Source organism: Diorhabda carinulata, chromosome 7, assembly GCF_026250575.1.
Source record: "Diorhabda carinulata isolate Delta chromosome 7, icDioCari1.1, whole genome shotgun sequence".
In the NCBI taxonomy this organism is placed as follows: domain Eukaryota; kingdom Metazoa; phylum Arthropoda; class Insecta; order Coleoptera; family Chrysomelidae; genus Diorhabda; species Diorhabda carinulata.
In genome coordinates, this window is record NC_079466.1 from 1,390,335 (window position 1) to 1,409,020 (window position 18,686).

The 18,686-nt window shown below is 32.6% G+C and overlaps 1 protein-coding gene across 1 annotated transcript in view; it reads right to left on the reverse strand.

The window, feature by feature from the left end:
• LOC130896315 (lachesin-like) overlaps positions 1-18,686 on the reverse strand; it is a 435,638-nt gene that overhangs the window by 72,384 nt on the left and 344,568 nt on the right. The window contains exon 3 of the mRNA XM_057804322.1: positions 13,610-13,812. Within this exon, the coding sequence (XP_057660305.1) occupies positions 13,610-13,812 (203 nt within the window). The remainder of the gene's footprint in view (positions 1-13,609; positions 13,813-18,686) is intronic.

Here is an 18,686-nt window from a genome sequence, read left to right on the forward strand (position 1 = left end):
GCAATAATGCGTTTATCTTTATCATATATAACTGAAAATTCATTTTTATGAAAATTCAGCTTTTTTTCATATACAAACAGGCGCCAAATATAAACATTTCGATTTCCATAACTAACTTTTTTCGTGTCAACGTCTAGTAGAACAATTTACATAACACGAAGTACGTTTAGGGTTTGACAGTTATAATTTGTTGCTTATCGAACTATAACCTTGTTATACTGTAGGGGATAATCGATAAGGGTCTGAGAAAACCATTCAAAATATCACATTTTTTATACAGCGCTTGAAAAAAAATTCATTCGTTTTAATAGGTTTATATTTTCAATACTAGCCCACATGATTTTTAAAACACAAGTGAAACAATTATTTGCTCAATTTTGCCTTAATACATAGCAATTTCCGGTAAGTTCTCAAATCTTTTTTTGTTTGCAGGTACTAAATTTTATGAGGGGTAATTTATTCTCTCATTCAGTTTATATAGGTAGGGAAATTTGTTCACTACAAAAATGGCAAGCTGCAAAATTTCTCTTAAAAAATTTTTACATACGAGTATTTATGAGAAATTAATGGTGGAGTTAGACCATTTTATGGAAATATGGAAAATGTTTATTCAATGTATTGGGATGTTATAATCAGGGTTCAATACCAACTGTGGACTGTGTGCTGTGTCAATTCTAGCGTGTCATTGGTTCAGTGGACGGAAGAGAAGCGACTCTAAAAGAATGGCGGGTTCAGGACGAACACTGAAGGTTATTCCATGAAAAAAAGCGTGAGATCGAATATCAAAGCTCGCAATCTGCTTTAAAACATGTATCTCACAATGCAGATTTACGAGAGCCGAAGGCGGTTTTTGATTGGCGGTATATTGTTGTGTGAAATAATTGAAATAATAATGGTTTCTCAGAAAGCTCTGAGAAACATTACACAGACTAGTTCTCGCAAGCCACAATTAATTATTAGAAAGAGTTTAACACGTGGTTTGGCGTTGTTAAAGCAACAGTCGGATCATCTCGATTCCTATCCTAAGAATGGGAGCTTTCTTGTAAATGAAAATAACAACTTTTAAAAAAAGAGATGCAGCATTTTCTACATTTTACAATAGAGAAATTCGTTGTGTGCCTGTGCTGATGTCAATGGTTCGTTGCAAGAACTCGATATCAAGTATCTCTTTGTGAATGGCGTTTCTCCGAAGACTTGTGGACATATAGTTTAAAAGCTAGTTATTACATAATCAGTGGTCCATTACGTATCAATGATATGAATCCACGAAAATATATTTAACCTTTCAGATGAAATGAGCTATAATTACCACACGTGGAAGATTTGTAGTGATTTTGAAGCTACGTAACTGTTCTGTATGTGGTTCTTTCAATCTATTGATAAACCTGACGTTCTGCAGCTTTTTTTCTAGTCATTATTTTACGCTAATCAGCTATAACTTATAGCACCACATTTTTTTTAGGTGTAATCATATGACATCACTCACATATTAATGGGTTTTATTACATACAACTGGATGTGGTTACGCGGCCCTCAAATTGTAACGTACCTTCACTACTTGAATGGAAGTGTGCTTTGTCGTTAAACAGTGTGCACGATACATAATATCCATCATTATTTGCCATATTTTCTTCTGCCATTTCGATAATCTCACAAAACACAAACACAAAGCGTTCTTTAATACATTCAGATGAAGCTTGTGGTCCTTAAAAACTTGGGTTGCATACCAAAAAGTTCGTAAGCAAAACAACCTATGATTTGCTTTTATAGAGTCCATCTATAACTAAATTGCACATAGGTACCATTCTCTTATGTTCTGGGTTGTATAGGGATCAACTCCATATGGGGACGAAAATCACGTTGCACGAAAATCACAGACTTGCCTCTTTTACAGTGTACTTCACTTCCCTGACTGAAGATCTTCCTCAGGAACTGGTATTCTGCATCAGTTAAAGATTGGCATCAACTGCATATCTAAAAGAGCGACAACGAACGAATAAAAAAGTTATCAATTGAAATAACTCAGAAAGCCGGGATGGTTGCAGCCGTCAACTGAATTCCAGTTGCTGAAGTTTGTTGTTTTGTTTTTAGTACACCAGTTGAGACCTTTAAGTTGGTATACCTCAAATCTGGCAGCTATAGAACTGCAGAAAAAATGAAATTAGGGTAGGAACTTAGATAGAAGAGATTTCAATAAAGAGGAGCTCAAGCTCTAATATATAAAAAAAAACCTTATTTTTTTCAAATATAACCCAACAGGAATCTGTTCTATTGGTTCTGTTCCCCAAATATATAGACGATACGAATTTACACCGATATTATTATACAAAATCTACTTGAAACCGAAAAAAATTGCTGAAAACGTTAAAAAGATATAAGCGTATAGAAAGGTATCGCCACAAATTTAATTAATTTATGCATAAATTTCGCACTTCATTGGAAGAATTATAGAGCTACGCGGATTATAGAGCCATAACTTTCACTGATTAAGTTTAGGAAGACCCTAAACTCACCGAAGTAACAGAATAAACAGAAACAGAAAATGAATCATTTCTAGCTCAACTATCATTCATCGTAATAACTTTGATGTTAGACTGACTGCATACCAATGACTGTCAAATAATATATTGCAATTTCCAATTATTGAATAACGTCTCCAATGTAAAATAACTAGGTCACTTTAGCAATTCCTATGACGGTCAGAACATATTATCTATATTTGCAATAGACCGACAGTCTATGCAAACCATTCATGAAAAAATATACTGATACTACTACAGATACAAATACTAATTTGTTCAAATTCAGATATCATATTCGTAATTAAGATACTGTATAATAGCATGGGGAAGAGTATTGAATACTATCATCGAACTTCAAGATACAACGCATATTATAATTTTAAAATAATAAAAAGGAGGTACTATTCAACTGAAACATTATGAAATCCATCAAATATACTTAACGTATATACTTTGCTTTCCATTGTGTTCAAAAATGTGAATTGTTGTAAAGTGTTTCTTATTAATTTTTATTTTATTCTAGAAAATTACACTTTTGATTCGAGTTTGTAATATGCGCACAACTAAAGTATTTCAAGTGAACATATTTTCGTACCTTATAGTGGTTAATACATTGTAAAGCATTTATACAGATTGTAAAACATGAACGGTAATGAGATGAGAACCTATTCAATTCATCTCATACCTTTTTTTAATTCCTTTCCGGGAACTCTTCGTTTGCAATCATTATTTAATAACTTATTATATTATCCCAGTTTTTTCCAGGTAAAGACATATTTTAGAAGATGTTCATTTGACGTAACTTTCTTTTTTTAAGTCTAAAAATATATCAAAAAACAAAACAAAAAAAAGTAACTCTGGGTCAGTATTTGAGAAATATTCAATATCATTTAATTTTTCTAACGTTTATATGTTTATAATTAAAATTCTAATAATCAAACTATTGATTCAATATTAATTTATTTAGTTAATTTCATCGACCATTTAAATATGAAATAAGTTGATGATTAAAAACACAATACAAATATTAAATCACGTAGAAAGGTCAAATGTATTATATGCTCCACACTTTTTAATACACTTCCAATACACCTTAGGTAAAAACCTAGATCACAAAAATCCAAAATCGTAATAAACCTAACGAAAAAATTATGATACGATAGCACATACTCAAATCATTGACAACTGTACTCGAGAATTTTGTCGTTTTTATCCTAATCTTTAAGTGCGAATCATTTTTCTCATTTATCTTCTGTTGTTTTTGGACTGATTTAGATTCCATTTGACCTCGTATATAAGATATCCCTCTGGTCCTCTGACTCTTCTTGATTTTATAGAAAAGGGTTAGATGGTAAATGCTGAGTGAATAAATCACATTCTTGAATTAATTCATATTTAAACTTCGACTATTCTTCAACGAAAGCAATGATCAATAATAGATACACTCATATTTTTATCAGGAAGAGAATTTATAGTTGTTTTGAAACACCGACTGTCTGCCCGACACATCTGGTGAAAAAGCATAAAATATGAGATTTTTTTATCACCCAAATGCATATCATCGGTGAGGCAATTACTTTTGCAATGGAAATTAGAGAAGTAGAACTGGAAATTTTTCGCCCTACCTCTAATGTTCTCGTTAATAACGTACCGAGGACCGCACCTAAATCTCCGACCAGGGAAAGCGATTCTCCATTAAGATTTAATAGAGTGGAAAATGTAAAATGAGGAAATTAGCGCTTTCTAAAAATGAAGATTTAATTGGTTTAAAGAATAAACTATATACGTATACTAAATTTTCTTCATGCACAAATTTCCTTTGTAACGAATATTTAATTTCTTGCGCGATGAATATTATAACAGATATTTTTGACTAACTATGATACGAGGAAAAATTGACTGCTTTTCACATTCGTTTTCTAAAGCAGAATATAATCGTTTGTCCTTCATTTACTTCTTTCAGCTTCCAGGATATTAATCTTTTTCACTTAAATTCATCGACGCTTCTAGGTTGTATTGTTTCTATTATTGTTTCTATAAATTACCGTATGTATTGTCGAGATAAGGATATACGGAGGCCGTTTTATTTTTTAACCTCCGATAGGCTCTAAATAGAAGACAAAAGATTGGTACAAACAGACCTTTAAACTTCTGGAAATTCCGTAGACAAAGCATTAATGGTGAATCTGTGGTTTTCGTTAACCATTCTGTCAACTCGTTGAACCAGGTCATCTGAAACGACAGATTTGCGTCCTTGGCCCCCTTTATCAAACACATCATTACGACCATCTTTAAACTTTCGACACCATTCACGCCACCACTCATGAAGTTTTTCCCATACACACGACTCATTCTCCGATGGATTTCTGCAGCACTATAGCTTTTATACGAATCACATTTCGCAATTCACATTTGGCAGGAGCATCAATAATGGCGGACATGTTTACGTGGCTGTAGCACAACGCCGACTGCCGCCTGAATGTCAACGATGGCAGAGTGTGTAGTGCGAGAGCTTCGCAGTTGCCGCTTTCTTCTGTCCGCGTAGCGTCTGCACGGAGCGATCGGAGGTTGAAAAAAAACGGCCCTTATACTTCAATTGAGTACTACAGAATTGAGTGAAAGAATTTATTTCTCACTAATTTTGGTTACAACCATGGAAGTGAATCATTTTAAATGCCATTCATGCACCTCGGCATAATTGGTTTTAATACGAGAAGTAGAAGCCGCTTTTTCATTTTTTAATCGCCAAGTCCTATAGCCAACTCTAACTAAGCGACAGGAAATTCGGTGGTAGTCATTTTACTTGGGATTCTAATTTCCACCACGTTGTAGTTGATTCAACTAATAAATATTGTGAATTAATTATCGATAGTGTTCTGATATTATTATATTGTTTTGGTTTTTAGATTACTATGATTCATGGACAATCTCTATGAATTTGGAATTTACCACAGCATGACTGTCATGAAAATAGGAGCAGTAGAATATTTTCAAAATAGAGTGAATTTTAGAGCAAGAAGGTGTATCAGCACTAGTCCCTCTTCTCGAAGAAAGATCCTTACTCACAATAATCATAATAGAAATATTGTGAATGAGAATCTCATGAATGATTCAATACATTCATACCATTTTTATCAATAGATACAGTTCTGTTAATTGAAATAGTATACAAGTCTTGGTACAGATACAATTGTTGCCATGCTTAACAATATTTAGATATTAGGTAAAATCTATGAAAAAAAACTTTCATTATATCATAATTATTAACCCTTTGACTCTAGCCGACTGGAATAAATCGTTACAATTCAAACCATTTGTTGGTTACAAGGAATGCTTGAGAGTTATATGCGAGTATATTTTTTTTCTGAAGATTATTGAAGCACATTAAGTTTATCACTCACTTATACTAAAAAAACTCTTTCCGCCGTTGTATCTATAACAATAAATACTCTTCTTAGTCCATCTTTCTGAGCTGGGCTCCAGCTGATATGAACAGTGAAAAGCTTTGTTCCTTGAACCTTAGGAAACATGCTGGTACAATGAAACAAGCAAGGTAAAACGATGCTATTACAAAACAGAGCTACGGAATGAAAACATTGAAACAAATCGTTTTGGTTCATAATAACAGCGAATTCGATTGCTTTTTAGGCTGATTTCAGTAAAGACCCCGACAATGATTTGGCGGGTAGATCCGTCTCCTGTACTCGAAGGATTGAGACTATAATTGAGTCACTTCTGAAACAATCTATAATAAGTCCTACAAATACAGAAAAAACTTATAATGCTGAAAAATATTAGATTAGACATCACCTCTTTGGCCACCAAGCCATTTTTTCAAGTCTGAGAACAAAAAATAATCTGAGGAGGCTGATTCTGGCGAAAAAGATGCATGAGGTAACAAATAAAACTTTAATTAATTAATTTTGGCTATTGCAATAACGGATTTATAAGCTGGTGCATAGTCTTGTGGGTTTACCTTTAAATTGTCACGTCATTTGGTCGACCACTATGATGCTGGTCTTCGCAGGTCTTACGGTCTAGTTTAAATTCTGCTCACCCAAAGTAGAATCTAGTTTAGATTTTATATTGGTTGTGCTAAGGCTTAGGCTAATGCTAAATAAAAGTATTGTATCACATAACGATGACAAAACGTTCACAATTGATGGCTGTCAGACAAATACTAAACAACATGACGTCTTGAACTCGAAACTTGAAGTATATGCTGTATAGATTTAGTACTTTCTAATACAGTAGTATTTTTCAAGCAGCTACCGCCATCTCTTGGTCAGGCTAGGTACTTGTGGGAAAATCATCGAATTTCTATCATTATTTTTTCTGGTACATCTGTTTTGACGAGAAACTGTGTCTTATTTGCATTTAATAGTCTTAGTTATTCCATGTATAATTTTATAGAGCAGCTCTGATTTTGATTTCTTTCATGTTCATTATCTGCAGACTATCATTGTATATTTTTTAAGATTGGGTCCAAAGCTTTCTCATCTTCAGCCATTATTACTGAGTCATATGCATATAGTAATTCCGAAATTTGTTTTTCATTACCTAGTGTCCTAGTTCAAATTGTTTCATTTGTCTCTGTTCTTTTTATGAGTGTTTATATAGATAAATGAGCGCAAAACATATAACTCAATATTTCCCAAATTTTATTAGGAAATCCGAATTCATCGTAGGTTGCTGTCATATGGAAGATGAGAATTAATTTATACTTGGTTCAGTTTTCATTTTTCAAAAAGAATAAGGAACTTCTCATCATTTCTAAAAAGTATTATTAATATTATGTTATGGCTTTTTGTTATTTGTTGTAACATCGAAAGTTCATTGTTGAGAAATAATCCGTTGCTTCCCATACATATCATTTTTCAAAAGATTCAAATCAAACAGTTTCCCTTTATTTCAAAATTTCATTCATTCCACATGTTGATCCTGGCATTCCACTTTTCATCTAATCTGTATTTTCGTTTTTATTCCAATTTTTTTGTAAGTAATTGTTAACATATTTTTTTCATTTTGATTAATGCGGACACAAAAAAATATTCTCAGAAATATCCCTCTAATACCATTTATAATCTCACTTTTTTCCAAATGACTTTACGTCAAATTGAATGAAATAAAGTAACCTGATTATTCTGTTCTATTGCGCTCTCGTTGTTTACCTTGAATAAATATTTATGATTCACTACTAACTCCAAGAAAACAAAAAAGCAATTACAATTTCGTCTTAAGACTGGAGCTCACAAAATTAATGTTCGGGAAAGCTGTGTACCTATAAAATTAACTTTGTACTGAGAAAGTTAAATGGTACAAGTGAATGTGCGGCAACAGAGAGATAACGGATATACACTCAATAAACTGACTTTTTCTGTGACAAGAAAAGTCCATATCCACGAAACTAGAGTAACGAAAAAACTAGTAGCATTGACACTAACATTTGCAGGTAATTGAACAACGTCTGTAATATTACATTATTTTATGCGAACTGTATAAAAATGATAAAAGAAAGGATTACAAAACTTTTATTCTTCCCACCATCGATAACTAAGGAAGAAAATTCTCTCTTGGAATGTTCTCTACCTTGTCCAAAGGTGGCTATTGCTTATGATATAATATATTCAACTTTTAACGGCTATTTAACACAGATTCCGAACGAGGGTTAGGCTTCATGATTAATTGAATTAGCTAGGGCCTAGAGTTATTTGTTTATTTAATTTGTATTTATGTGTGCCGCTTAGCAATAGGAAAGGGTAATAACCATCCATTATTCCATTATTCATATTTCATTTATGAAACATTTATGATTAATGAAAAGTTCCAAGAATAATATGAATTGAAATAACCAAAACTAATTCATACAATATATATCGTTTTTGGAAAGCCGATCCTGAAGTTGTTTTGATAACTTTTTCAAAGTTCAAGTAATTTAGGCGAAGCTTTCCCGTCCATTTCACCTGCAGCAATACAAATGCCACTTTTATTTCGTTTCCCCTAAATTCAGAGTTGTTGCGAATTTAATTACAAGATAAGAAATTTATGAAGCAACAGACATCGTTGTTCAAAAACGGCAAAAATGAAAAATAACGGGCAGTTTCTGTATATTTCTCAATTACGCCATATCAGTTAAGCTTTATTTCGCAAATTCCAAAATTAGAAATGATTTATCGCACTTCCTATTACATTCGAGTTTATTGTCTAATTTTTGTGTAGACAGATTCCATGATTCCAGATCAGAACAAAAATTGGGAAGATTGGATTCCAATTTAGCAGTTAACATAAAACTACCAATTGACAAAATCTACTAATATTGCATCTGTTACCATTTCGGGACATTTTTATTTCCAAAGATCTTCGTCTTCTATTTCATACGCGCCTAGGTAAAGTGCTCTGGAGTTCTTTAATGTTTCACACTTCGAGAGAATGTGGATAGAGGTTTCGTCCTCTCTGCAACAAAATATGCATTCCGCATTATCTGCTAGTTTCTATTGTCATCGGGCTGCCCCAATAGAACTCCTGTTAGTATTCGTAGATTGTTCTTACTTAGGTTGATACATTGAGCAGATCTACTCTGGTTAATTTCCCAGAAGAATCTTGAACTTTGAACTAATTACTTTGGAACTAATTCAATTATCATTGAAAGTTGAATAAAATATAAAATCGTTTGAATCTGCACTAGATTGGTTGAAATCTACTTTTGTGGTTATTCTAGAGGAGCAGAAGGCAACAAAATGCTGAGAATGTAAGCATTTCGAATAATTTGCTAAAAAAATCATAACAATAATGTATTTTATAAAAAATTGCTATATGCTAACACTCTATTTAGTTACAAAATGGATTGACTGAGCTTGAAACATTGTTTACAACTCAAAGATATGAACCAAAACGTAAATATATGTGCTAGAAATTCTGATGCAATCACATATTATAGGTTATATTACAAAAGTTTCTATTGGAATTCTAGTTATGTATAAGAATCAATGTTTTAGCAATATATGTATTGTAACAAAAAAGTATATTTTGAGACTATCAAAGTAAACAATTGCTTGTGACATAATTCTAGAAGCGAGTTGTTGAAATTTTGAGAAGAGGTATTATTGACATATATTGACAATTCAAAGTATACGAGGGTTATTTAAAAGTTCCATTTTAGTGAAACGCTTAGCCTCTATTTGACAATCACTGTGATTTTTTTTAGAAGAGAAAGATTGAGTATCGAGCTGTCATTACATATTGCATAAGTAAATAAAAGAGGAGCTAGACACGGTGTACCCCATCATTTACGACAGTGGCCGTATCCGCTTATTTGAGACAAACAAAAACTGCAAGAAACAGCAATATCATCGAGAAATTTCACCAAATTCTAACGGTACATTGAAAGGGCGCATTCCCTTCCTAAATTTATCAGCACGTTGGGTGCTGCGTTTTATCACTCAGAACCAATCAGACCTTATTGATACTGTTTATAACTGTACAAGATTACTGGATTCTACACTATACTCCCGAAACTAAAAAACAATCCAGCCATTAGACTGTAAGGGGCAAAAAAGACGAAAACAATTACATCTGCCAAAAAAGTATTGAAAATCATTTTTTGAGATACTCATGGGCTTGTGTTTACTGACTGTCTTGGAAAATAATAAAAGGAGGTTATTACGCATCATTACTTGATAAGGTGAAGGGTAACGATAAAAAACAGTGACTGAAAAAAGTGTTTCTTCATCAGGACAACGCAACTTCGGTGATAGACATAATTATAATCCCGAAACTCCACTCCACACAAATTGATTGACCACTCACCATTTTCAACATATCTGGCTCCTAGCGTTTGTAGCTTGTTTTCTGAACTCAAAAATTCACTTTAAAGGTGAAAACTATGATTTGGAAGTGAAACGAGAACTTTCAAAAAACCTTCATGGTATTTCTATCAAATATTCTCTATTGCATACGCTAGAACCTAAATACAAATTGGAAAATGTCCACTCTGATGGGTCCATCATGAATGATAATGGTAAAATTACTTTAGATTCCACGTGATTTAAAATGAACAAAATTTGGAGGTAGATAGTGTTATAAAGTTAATTGACTTGTTACTCATTGATCAATCAAACTGAAACTTCCACAAAAAACATCATTCACTGAAATCTTCATTTTTTATATATTGCTCTCTAATATACAAAAGTTTGATGGATATTGATTAAGCCAAACTTTGTTCAAACTATCATGTTCGACTCAATCGATAAACTAGGTATACAGGTTGTTCCGGGACTTGATGCAAAAACTTTGGGAGTGAGTAGATAAGTTGTAAATAATGCTGTGACATGAACAAAATTTTCTCATAGACCTTTCGTTTCTGAGTTATAATCCTCCAAACTGGCGAAATCAGAGAACTTATATTTTAGTATATTTTCGAAACTATTCATTCGAACATTATGAATTTTCAATTGATTAATACTGATATCTATGTATGCTAGGGACAACCCTTGCTCAATGGTTAATAATCCCTGAATTGTACAAGGACATCCTGCATAATCTAAAGATACTAAAAATGAATTCTATTTTTCAACAAAAAATTAGTCTTTGTTTAACTCGATAAAATTTATGATTTAGGTTGTACATGCCACGGGAAACGTTCGCTAAAAACAAACAGTATGAAGAAAATTGTCATAAATTGTGATCATCCATTTAAAATTATTACAAGAGGTATTAGAACACAGTCAAACATTACTTGGAGAAATAATGAATAGGTAAATAAACAATTGTACTACATACATATCGAAGATCATACAAGGTGTCCAGAAAGGGAATTTGTAAGTTCAAGTAAACAAAAAATATTTATAAACAATAAAAACTTTTATTATTTTTTGATACCATATGAATTGAAAAATTATTTGGAAAAGATGATGTTATCCAAATGATGACCGTTACGTTGCTGGCACTCTTCTAAACGGAAACGAAGATTGACGATAACACGTCGACACAAAACTCTTGATATTGCTGCCATTTCTGACCTAATGTTTTCCTTCAATTGGGTTAGGTTCGTTGGATTGTTTTGATAAACCTTACTTTTAAGGTATCCCTACACAAAATAGTCAAGCGGGCTAAGGTCGGGGCTTCTGGGAGGCCAGTTGATGTTACCCCTTCGCGAAATGACTTTATTAGGAAATAATCCATTCACAACTTCCATCGAGTCATTCGAGGTATGGCAAGTGACCCCATCTTGCTGGAAACTCCTGCAACTCTGAGACCAAAAAATTTCGCAGTAACGGTCACTATTCACATTGATTGCTCGGCCTCGTTGATCTTCATGAAAATAAGGACCAATAATTCCTTTAGCAGACATAGCGGCACAAACAACGACCTTTGGGTTGTGCAAGGGTCGTTCATGCTTTCGCCTCGGATTCTCGACTGCCCAGTACCGACAATTCTGCTTATTAACATGATCATTCAGGTGAAAATTTGCTTCGTGGCTGAACAGTATGTTTTCAAAGTTGTTAAATCGCTGAATCGTTTCGTTCGTAAAATTCAGTCGATTAGCATAGTCCGTATCCTTCAATTCTTGAACCAATTGAATTTTATAGGCTTTTAAATGCAAATCTTCTTTTAAAATCGAATGTGAGGACGATTTTTTGATGTTTAATGCTTGGCTTCGCTGTCGGATGGACGCCTCAACTTTTTCAATTGTTTCTTCATCGCGAACTGAACGAGGGCGATCAGAGTTTTGAATTTTAACTGTCGCACCTGTATTCTCGAACATCCTGATCCATTTCCTAATGCTATCGTCACTTGGCGTAGCGTGGCGTGTACGATATTCCGCACGATACAGACGTTGAGCAGTCACTATGGAATCACCGTTACGATAATACGCTCGTACGCAAAATGCACGATGCGTCCCCGAGTACTGTTCCATCGTGACTAAAACTCCACAAAATGGCGGACGAAACGATCCCTTCCCCGCTCCCTTTCGTCGCTCCATTTCGAATGTGGCGCGAAAACAGATACTCGATACTCATTTTGGACACCTTGTATTACTGGCGTAAGGAACAAATTAAGGGAGATGAATAATTAAAATGTAAAGAATAAAATTTAAGTATATAAATTTGCGTTGCCACTACGGCTATTTCAAGGGATATCTTAACAGCTTGTTATATCCAACACCGGTAGACACAAAGAACGAAATGATCGATAGAATAAATTTCTAATGTGACGCTATAATGCAGAATCTTGGAGTGCTTTTCCAAGTTCAAAGTTATATCCACCGTAGACTCCGGAAGTGAGTAGAAGTGCGAGGTGCGCTCTTCGATCATTTATTATAGTTTTTCCGTTTTTATTTGATAAGTTGTAGGATAACCAACTGAATTTTTCCACATTTCAATTTTATGTAAGTAACACCATGTTCGATAGTAAGCAGTTAAATTAGAATTGTTTTATTGTATTTTAATACCTCCTATTAATATTTCCAATAGATAATTTCAATTTATAATAATTTTCTTCAGAATGTTTATAGCGAATGGTTTCCTTGGCATGTACAACGATCTAAAAATCTACAAATCTCCTAAACTAGAAATTAAATCAAGTTAAACAAAGATCACGTTTGTTGAGAAATTCATTTTTACCATCTTTAGATTGTTAGGTTACCCCTATAGAAGTTATTGGTTTTTAACCATTGGGTATGAGCCACCCCTGTCCTTCAGGTAGTAGTGTAGAATTATTTATTTAGTCAGACATATTATATGGACAAACGTAATCATTATACGTAATCATCCATCATTTTCACGTCATCTACTAACTTCCGAATCTTGTAGATGCAATTAGTTATTTTTCTTTAACAACTAATATCGTACTAAATTCGAAGAAATTTTAATCCTATGAATTTGGCGGCTTATTACTTTGAACGACGATATATAATTCGGTATCTTCCCTTTTAGGGCAAGGAGGAAATTAAGCAGAAACAAATTACTTTCATTTTAAATAACTGAACATTTTGTGTAACGCACAAAATCCTCATAATAATAGATCCCAGGGTGTTACAAAACCCCTGGAACTGTCAACAAACCAATAAAATACGAATGCTCACTCACCGTTCTGTCGCCGGGATGTTTAACGCGACAGTTCAGTAAAGCCGATTGGCCTACCACAGCCGTCACATTTCGAGGACCTACATCATCGAAGTAGGGTCGCTGCACGCCGCCACTCGGCGATGGTTTCATGCTATCGACGAATCGAGATTTTGACGATGAACTAAGATCGGACTCCGATGAAGATCCCACAAGGTTTTCAGTTGCTGAAATAGAATTTCAATTTGTTGAGAACATATTTCGTTTTATACGCACTCAATATTGATTTAAAGTTGAAATAAATTGAGTGTATTGATAGACGCTGAAGCACATATATAAACTTTATATTGATAAAGATGGTTATTTCTTTATATATATATATATACAATTATTGTCGTATGATGTGGATAAATAAACAAACGTCAAATTCAAAAAGTCAAATTTGTATAAGTGAGTCTCTCGAAATCAATCTAACAATTCAATTATAACTTTCCATTTGCGCTTGATTCATACAATAAAATGACGAGAAATGATAAAACGTTAGAAATGTACAACGTATAGGAACTGAAAAGCAGTAAACAAAGATATTGTTGATATCTACAAGAATTCATTGATATCTAAATAAGATTCAGAAAGGAGGAAAAAAATCTACTAAACTAGCAGATAATTGGAAGTTGTTACTGGAATTTGATGGGATAATCATGATCGGAAGTGATGTACATATCTTCTATTCCCAAATTTGTCCTCGACTATTAGAGCGTTGAAGTTATTTTCAGAATCTCTCCCTATGTATTATGGATAGCTTGGTTGTTTAGCTATACTAAGTACGAGGTATAATTAGAAATATTTTCATCAGATACATAGTAAAGGAGTATAATTGAATGTGTATACATTCTTTTCAAGATATTTCTTTTGGAACGGCTTTCACTTGCTCTACTGTGATCAATTCAATCTTAGGAAAGGTGATTAGGGTCCTTTTTGAACAATTTTCCTTTTCAGGAAATACCAGAACTTGCATGATGCTAAATCTGATGATTAACGCGAATGTGAACAGACATAAAGACTTTTGGTGTCTAGTTTCCAGGATGCTTCCTTCTTATATCGATTTGCAAAAGAATGCGTAGGTAATTCAATCGCCTATTTGGACGAAAAAGTTTATCCAGTTTTTGTAACTTTTGATTTGTTTCGAGGGGGAAGGATGTCATGATCGTTTCTCATCTTATACTGATTTATTTCCACTTGTGACATTTTTTACTATATCTCCATAAAAGGATTTAAACAATAAGGGATATTATTCTTGAAGTTGAAACAAAACTTTATGTTGTTTAAGCAAATTAATAAGTCAGAATGAGTTAGAACTGCTAAATCCATTTTTGGTTTCAAATGACTTATGAATTCCATGCGAAAGAAAAGTGACACGGTTACTGAGAGCATATAAAATGTGTCTGTCATAAATAAAATAGTTAAATCTATATGATTTAAATTTCCGTGGCTAATTATAGCGTCACCGATATTTTGTACTGTCTTTGTTACTTTGTCTCTAAGTATTCCCAATAATTAACCATTTTTGTTTTAATTTCGAATTGTTTAAATAATTCCAAGTAATTATTAAACAAAGCTAAGTACCTTTAATATTTGTGGTTTTTTTACTTCTTCACCATTCAACGACATAACCGATTAAAATAATTTTTAATAACGATGGATGTACTCATCAGAATAGGAACTGTATAATATCCAATTCTTTGTTATCCACAACAATGAATCGCAACTGGAAAAAAGGCTAAATGTCCCTGTAGAATATTTTGAGGTTTTCAGATCATCTCGAAAAAAATCAAAGCCGTCTGACGTAACCTATGTCATAGATCAGCACTTTGAGAAATTTGAACGTGTTAATTTTTTCAAAAGCATTCCTCCTGGTCGCGGCGAAGGCGATGCAAAAATAACAGATATTCGCGTTCTACTTTATATATATTTTAAATTGCTGTCTCTTGATAAACGACAAACATTGAAGCAAAGAAAAACACTAATAATCGTACCTTTGCCGTTCACTTAGCTTATAAACCTTGAAAGAAGATTACTGTCAGAAAGTTCGAAGTTTATTTATTCGTTATTTCGTATTCGTTTATTCGAATTATTTATTTTTATTTTCAAAAATTCTTGTCAAAGCTCCTGCTAAGTATATTGGTAGCCAAAATATCCTTAAAAAAATCAGCTAAGCTACAAAATACCTCAAAAAACAGTAGAAAATCAGTAATTTTTAAGTTTTTATTCGAAATTTTGCTAAATACACCAACTACTTTTTTGTTTTTTGTTCTTTTGTGTGTTCTTTTTCTTGTAAAAACACCTTGAAGTGAATTAGTAACTTTACGATTTACCAAATGTCTTCAGTTATTTTCTTTGAATACTGATATTATTACCGTTTATTTTCTAGGAGGAACCATTGTTTCTATATTTTCTGTGAGTGTATTTATGCTAATCGCATCACATTTTTTCGTTATAATATTGATATAATTTCGAAACTCATCATAGTTATTAGCTACTTATATATCTTATTATTCAGAAGTATTTTTCTGTCTTCTAATGCTGTAAAATTAGTTAGAAACATTTTGCTACACTTCTTTAAATGAAAATTCAGTTGATGAAATTATCTTTTATTCATATAAGTGCAAATGATTGCCGTTTATTTCAAAACACTTTACTTCACTTGATCAAAGGTCTCTTCATTAAGCATTATTTAATATCTAATACTCTTTGAAGAGCACATATGGGTGATTCCGTTCTAACTGTGATTTTTTGTATTCAAAATTTCAAGATTTTAAAATTTAACTTTTTTATGCATATTATTCATCTATTTTACTGTAAAAATAAAACTCTAAGAGGAATTTACTACAACTTCAAAGTATCACGAGCAAGACACAAATGTCGGATTTTGAGTTCCACGGTACTGACTCATTTATCCACGGTACTGACATGGTAACTTAAGATATTAAACAACAAGTGCATCAATTTTCCTCAGTTTGATCATAAACATTAGAATTTATAAGGTAATTAGTTTAAATCATTTGTTACGACAAAAAAAATTAATAATTTATCGGTAAATTCTAGGAATGGACATGACACGGTACTGACATTCAAGTGATGTAGTATGAGTTTTCTTTAAGTGGCAAGTTATATTGTATAAAAATAATGTTTAAATATCTTAAGAATTATTCAATTAACACAAAATTTTTATTAATTGATTATTAATTAATGACTAGTACAAAAAAACAATACAGGACATTGAATATCACAGTTAGAACGGAATCACCCATATGTCAGGCTGAAGACAAACGATTCAATATGCTTTTATGTTAATATAATTTGAATATCTCATCTCCACTTTCAGTCCAACTATTGGAATTCGGAATTGAAGCGGAGCGTTTATTTTTAATCTAATTCAAGTGTTAATAATAAATAAAATTAAGAAAATGTAGGAGATTCTCGTTCACTTTCAAAAATATCAAAAAATCTAATAGTTATTTCACAAACCGTTATTCTTTTTCTCTTGCTATAAAACAAATCCCCTCTGTTTGCTCTGCGGCTTTTATCAAAATCTTTTCACCTGTAATTTGCAAATACCCGAAGCACAAATACACTTTTACAGTGGCAATCCCTAATTTTTTTGTTTAATACAGGAAAATTGTACGTGACCAAAGCTGTTGAACGAAAATCTCTTCAAAATAAGTGTTTACTACCGAGATTTAACGACCCTAAAGGTATAAACTCTTTTTTATTTATTTTTCCACTTTTATACCTATTATATGGTGGCGCGTTCTATGTACACGGCCTCACAAATATTTTATAGCGTCGTATTCTGGTTTGAAAAATGTCATCGCATCTGTCTACGTCCTGGAGCTCGCTAGTGCGCAAAGGTATTAATTCTAAGTGGGTCTGTTCGTTGATATCGCCAATAAAATGTATTTCTTTCATTTCGGATTTGTAACGGTCGACAGAGCGAATAATGAATTCTTGCGATATAGTCCAGGATTTTTTCTTATGACAAAATCTGGAAATTTACACACTACAACTACATCAACGCTGAAAATTAAACTGTCTGATCCGATAACCAAGTTAGCGTCTTCAGGCTGTAATTTTTAACATTCTCAACAATTTCGAATACATCAATCAATGTTTTAACTACTATAACATAAAAATAGTGAATACAAGATAAATTTACGGATATTAGAATAGATGAAACAGGTTCTTACAGACTTCCCTAGTATCTCCTAATGAAAACTTTTGTCTTTCAACTAGCACTTGTAATTACGATGGATATTCGTAATTGTATTACTCAATGAAAGTGTAAAACATTGTTTACATGTTTCTGAACACAACTATATAATTTTTGTTTTCACAAAATACTGGAAGTGGAATAGACGCAATTTTTCTCTAGAAAACTGTATTATTTCGATCTAATATGACTTTTTACGAAAATATTTCAAATTGAATCGTCATTTGTCTTGTGTATATAGGTAGATTTTTTTTAATACTCTATTCTCTGGATCTACTCGCAATGAGCTTTATATACTCAGTTCCTATATTGGAAATAAAGAGAATATGCTCACACAGAATAAAATAGAAACACTCATAGAATATCGGCTCAATATTGATCTATTTGATGAGCTAATTGGAGCTAATGATCATGATATTACTCAGATATAGCAACAAAATGTTATAATGATCATAATTGTCGCAATAACAAACCATTCTAAAATGCCACAAACTAAGTGAAGATCAATACGTACGATATTTGAGTTATTTTAGAAGAAAACTTGATCAGAGCTCTTGCAAACTGCATCAAGTTAACCACCGATAAAGTAAAAAGACAAATTCAAGACGCAAGTATTTCACAAGTTATCATTTGGAATGTAAGTACCAGAAGTATCGAGTTTGTAAGATCATGTCCAATAGTTATGGGATTTAAGCATAATAGAGCATGAGCATAATAGAGAGGGCGAGTATATTAGACAAATTCCATATAATTATATAAAAAAAACTGAAATCCGATGAAGATCAAATTGTAACTCCTGTTTCAAGAACCGTGTTTCATGAGGAATTTCAA